This window comes from Zea mays, chromosome 3 (genome assembly GCF_902167145.1).
Source record: "Zea mays cultivar B73 chromosome 3, Zm-B73-REFERENCE-NAM-5.0, whole genome shotgun sequence".
Taxonomy (NCBI): domain Eukaryota; kingdom Viridiplantae; phylum Streptophyta; class Magnoliopsida; order Poales; family Poaceae; genus Zea; species Zea mays.
In genome coordinates, this window is record NC_050098.1 from 216336833 (window position 1) to 216342708 (window position 5876).

General features: G+C 47.5%; 1 protein-coding gene across 1 annotated transcript; it reads left to right on the plus strand.

Moving 5' to 3' along the window:
• Positions 1 to 3300: 3300 nt before the first annotated feature.
• Positions 3301 to 5188, plus strand: LOC100272687 (Cytochrome b561 domain-containing protein). Its single transcript, NM_001147143.1, has 4 exons — positions 3301 to 3912; positions 4074 to 4235; positions 4358 to 4506; positions 4648 to 5188. Exons 1-4 carry the CDS (start codon positions 3769 to 3771, stop codon positions 4958 to 4960), a joined length of 768 nt encoding a protein of 255 aa, NP_001140615.1. The 5' UTR covers positions 3301 to 3768; the 3' UTR covers positions 4961 to 5188.
• The last annotated feature ends 688 nt before the right edge of the window (positions 5189 to 5876 follow it).

A 5876-nucleotide genomic window follows, 5' to 3' on the forward strand; every position in this document is an offset into this window, starting at 1 on the left:
AGTGCCTTTTGCTTTTCAGCAACGGTGGTTGGCATTATCTAATCGCCTCAACGCCTTGTGGTGTGCAGAGCAAAAGGTCAACTGACGCAATGACAAAAGGGCTATACCTATACTCATCGGCAACTGGATCGATGGGACTTGCAAGCAAGAGTCTCTCAGTTTACAGAAAAGAAAAAAAAAATACCACAAAGCGACCTAGAGGAAGCTCAGTGTAATTAATGTAAGTGAACTTTTGTCTGTCGATTTTGGTACAGGGAGCAGAGAGATGGTAATAGGACCGCGTAATTTACAGAGACAAATTACCATTTCCTTCAGAAGATAATACAGTTTCTGGAAACACGAACGGTTGGTAGGTTTGTTCTACAAAGCAGTGGACAAGTACGTAGATTTATAAAAGGAAACGTCTCGTTCTCTTATTTAACATATCCTTTGCAACGTTCCTTTTTCTTTCCCTGCTTTCTTATTCTTTCTTTGTGTAGGGATAAAGCAAACCGAGTCACTGCTCTTTATAAACAGATCCCGTGTCACTTCATGCAAAAGATATGCCAATAAACATTGCATTGCATTGTATGTTTAACCTACTGAACAAAAGAATGCCATGAGCGCATCTAGTTACTTGCCCACAAGTAATTAATAGACATTGGGACAATGAAAGAAAACCATGCTGACTTTATTGCTCAAGTTTATGCTAGTGCCAACTGAAGCAGATCGGTTTGATTATTAGACGAATGGATGGCTTGTGAGTTTTTGATCTGCATGTAGAGGTGTGATCGTACTGCTACAAATTGCTTACAGGATCATACCAAAAAAAAGGGAAATCACGCTAATTTCCTGCCGGCAAATTGTTACAGACTCACAGGCACCACCTACTGTCACGGGCAGGTATGGGTTGCTGACGAGAGAATTATGGGTCTGTCCATATTTTGCTTAACTTTTCTATATAAAGTTAGTTCTTTAATTCAAATGACCAACATTATTTAAAGTATGACATAATTAGTCACGAACCAAAATAGACTATGTAACCTTTGCTATCCAATCCGCAGAGTGGCAGTCACAGTACTTCACTGGGATGGGATGATGCCTTCCAATCTGCGCATCTTTCCATGGGTCACGTAGCCACGGCAAAACTAATCCACATGCTAATCAGGGGCCACTGGTGCGATCCTGCATCCGGTTCGGGTCTTGTTTGTTTACACCAATCTAACTCTAGGTTAACATAGATTAGAATTAAATCCATATCACAATTCACGCTCAAAATAATTTAAGCCTACTTAATTTTTTATTCGGTTAAGTCCATCATGGATTATAACTCGAGGGTTTGGAATTTTTTTAAACTAGAGAAGATATGAATTCTATCCATAGCTCATTAAATATAGAACAAATATATAAAGATATTGCACAAGTTTATATTAGAATTCATTGATCAAAAGAATAACTAGCTTCGATAGATACATGAATTAAATGATGGATTTAAACCCGTTATGAGATTGAGTGCGATGTATGAATTCAATCTATGGTGGGATTTCGTCCCGGGTAACCGAATAAGGCCTTATTTTATGCCAATGACACAGCACAAACCGATTGGAATTTTAGTGGAGCTCATCGGATCATTGGTGAATCGCGGTTGTTGGAAAAGGAGATCGCAGCCATCATTATTCTTCAAACGAACTGCATTTCCAAATCCACGAGCTACTACTTAGCTCGCCGCCTGGTGGCCTAGCTAGCTGCTTACTGGCTTATACTCGAAGAAAGTAAGCAGGCGATGGACCGTGTGTGGAGTGGAGGAGGATGCATCAGTGCTTGCAACGACTTGTTAGGCTCAACTGTATCGGTTTCTGGTTCCGCAACCACATGGCTGGCTGGTATCAACTGCCTCTGTTTTGTGTACGCCATACTGCAAGATTGCCTGTTCTTCTTCAGAAAGTAGGAGCGACTGGTAGACCTATGTGTGGTGTTGAACTCAGTGTTGGAGCTGACAGCTGAGTACAAGAAACATCCACAGCAAACATGAATGCATGCATGATGGTGGTATGGAGGGAGACCAAAGGCTGTCACAGTTGGACCGGACGCACATAGCTCTAGCCCTTTTCCGCTGCTGGTCTCGTCACTGGATCTCCATGGACAGACCGAGAGCACTGGTCCAGGACCGCAGGCTCTAATGAGTGAGACTGCTGCACCAGTGTGACAGGATTATTACCGGTCTCCTCGTGAGCGTACAGTTCGGACACCGTGTGACAGGTTTTTGACGAACACTCAACACTACTATCTCGTCGTTTTATCGATATCACCTTGGGGAAGATTATTGCGTTTGGGAGCCTAAAAAAATATACGTACGAAATATACAAAAAAAAAGTTTATGTAAATGAATTCCGCAGACGGTGCAGAGTGATGCGATCTAGGACAGTCTAGGTTTCGCCTGTATAGGACGAGTAAGCTTCAAGAACAATCAGCAGTTTGTCCCGTTAGTTAGCGCTTGAGAATCATTCAGAAATGATAAGAGACCTGTCACACATCACCTTGGTAATACAGTTACCACACGTCCGCGCCCTAGCTTGGAGATGACGACTGACGAGTCAATAGCATTTCTGCAGTTCCGCGGGTAGAGACCTTAATAGCGCCCAAACAATGGTAGATTGAGATGAGAGGGGGGGAAAAAGGAAATTCTCCAGGTTTAGATGACAAAGGACTTGTTAACCGAACTTCCCACTAGCAACGACTGCTAGCTTTGCGGACTCTTACGCCATGCAACTAACGAATCTGCCGACCCCTGTCAGTATGTTCCCCTTTCACCTTCTGTGCTCAAGGAGTCGGAGAGAACCACACGAATCGAAGTGACAGCAACTCCAGATCTGAGTTGTAGCTAGCCAGGAGGTATCTCGTTTCGATAAGCCCATGAATGAATGAACACCAAACGATGGAACGTGGAGTAGTTGGTGAAAGGGAAGCAAAGCAGAACAGAACAGAACAGAACCGGGCGCCGCCGGGAACAGCTGGGCGGCACTTGAGCTGTGACTGTGAGCACCCAAACCCAACCAAACCGTGCGTTTCAGCTGGAGGCGCGCACACCGGAAAGCGCAAATGGGCAATCGCTTCCTTGCCGCGTCCGGCGTCCCGCACCACCGCACCGCGCCGCACCGGACTACCACACACACACACACACACACACACGAAAAAGCCTCTCCTCCTCGTCGCCCTACCACACGCACCATCATCACACCCGCCCGCCCCGAGGCTGTAAAAAAAACATCGGCGAAATGCGCTCAAAAGGCCTCGTCCCTCCTCTCATCTCGCACCGTTCCCCGACGCGGTCGGTCCCCCCACGTAGAGCTAACGAACCGAAGCGCGCCATAATATATTGCAGGGCAGCGCAGCGAGCAAAAGGGGCGCTTCTTCCATGATCATCATACCATACCAAAACCTTCCACAAGCTTCAGGGCAATCTTGTGCGGCTGTGCCCCATCCAAGCTGCTTTTGTGCTGCTTTTTATTCATTTTCGGATTGGTTTCGTTTAGTTTCCCTGCTGGTCTAGTAGAGCGTTTTGCGAGGTAAAAGGCCTGAGCATTTCAGAAGTTTGGAAGAAAAAAAAGATGCCCCTGGATTTTTGAGGTGGGCATGAGTGGAGAGTATACAGGGCAGAGATACAGCCATACAGGTCCAGCTTGCTGCTGCTGCTCCTCCTCTACTCCTGCCATTGTTTAGTACACGCAACAAGGGTTCGTATCTGTGCCTTACTTCTGAGGAGGGGTGGTCGAGAATTGGTTAGCACAGATGCTGCTAGGGAGAAGAAGGCTCCTCCTTGTGTGCGCAAGCCTCGTGCTTCTTTCACTCCTCGGGCCATCCAATGGCGCATCGAACTCCACGGGGAATAATCTCGGCGAGAGCCGCAACAGGACCAGCAGCCATCCTCTGGAGGTAAATTAAGCAGAGCTCCGTTTCCAGCCTCCGTCTTTAGGTCTTCCAGTAACACTCGGATTTCTGGTTCTGATTCTGACTGAGCCATATGCTGGCTGGGAAACACAAACAAACCTTCCGTTTTTACTGAGCGCACAGGTTGCTTGCCTTTTTTCTTCCAGGTGACACCGGGAGTGTCGTTCCAGCTCAGGCTGCACGCGCTGTTCCACTGGTCTTCGTTTGGGTTCTTGATGCCTCTGGGGATAATCCTGGTGAGAATGTCCAGCAAGTGCCGCGGCGGCAGATGCGTCAGAGCCCTCTTCTACTGCCATGCCATCTCGCAGGTTTTCCTTGTGGTGCTTGGAAGACGAGTTTTCTGTTCTACTGTTTCTTATATTCTTATAGAGCGCGTCAGAGGATAACACGTCAGGTAAGGTAACCCAACTGAGTTCGATTTTGCATGCAGACTGTGGCCGTCCTCCTCGCCACCGGCGGCGCTGTTCTGTCGCTGATGAACTTCGAGAACTCCTTCAGCAACAGCCACCAAAGAGTGGGGCTGGCGCTGTATGGAGTCATGTGGCTCCAGCCAATTCTCGGCTTCTTCAGACCAGAAAGGTAGAAGAAGAAAATATATGACTTTCCAATCCATTTGCACCACAGCTACCTTTTTCTATTTCTTCCAAGAAAGCTTATGCCTAGCTACCTACACGGCTACACCACCATCTAAACCATCTCCTTCCTCATATATTTCTGCAGAGGCGTCAAGGTGAGGAGCCTATGGTACTTCTTCCACTGGCTCCTCGGGATCGCGATCTGCGCCACGGGGATCGTCAACGTCTACATCGGCCTCCGCACCTACCACGAGAGGACCGCCAAGAGCGTGAGGCTCTGGACGGCGCTCCTCACCGTCGAGGTCGCCTTCCTCGCCTTCTTTTACCTCATGGTAGACAGATGGAGCTACATGCTGAAGCAAGGCCGCGCCACCGTCGAGCAGCTAATAAGGCCGACCGATAGCCGCAGAACCTACCCGACCACCCTTCGGAAGGAGCTGACCGTGGTGCAGGAGTGAGTGAATCTCCGAACAGAAAGGCGAGAGGTGCTTTCAGACTTGCTGAAGAAGACGGTAGAGTGCTGCTGATGGTCTTTTGTGGCTTGTTTGCTTTGAGAGAGGTGTGGAGTTCTTTAATTTAGAACATGTCTCATGTGACTGAGAGCGTGCATTCCGGTTCCAGAATGTATATTGTACAGCTTTTTTCACGGTTGAATTGAGGATGCAGTCTGTTGCCAGCAGACAGACAGTACAGGTGCAGCATGATACTACCAGGTTTTTACTGCTGGTGTTCAGTATATATATTCTGCATTTTTACTGCTGGTGTTCAGTATATAGATGGACAAACGGGCCGGCCCGGCCCGGCCCGGCCCGGGTCCGGTGAAGCCCGGCCAAAATCGGGCCGGGCCTGCTGAGCCAGCGGGCTTAAGTTTCTGTTCAAGCCCGGCCCGCAGCGGGCCTAAACAGGCCGGGCCGGCCCGTTTAGCACGAAAAAACGGGCCAAAAGCGGGCTAAACGGGCCGGTAAGCACGTTTTAGTGTAAAAAAAACGGGCTTAACGGGCTTAGAGGTAAACGGGCCGTGCCGGGCTAGCCCGCCGTGCCTAGTTTCCTGTCCAAGCCCGCCCGCTTATTCTACCGTGCCGGGCTCGGACCGGGCCCAAAAAGCGGGCTTCGTGCCGGGCTCACGGGCCTCGTGCTTTTTGGCCATCTATAGTTCAGTATATATATTCTGCATTTTTCTCGCCATGCAGCATATAAAACCTGCTGACCCCACATACAAAATACTGCTACGCGTGCATATATATACAGTCCTATATATATATATATATATATATATATATATATATATATATATATATATATATATATATATATATATATATATATATATATATATATATATATATATATATATATATATATATATATGGCAGT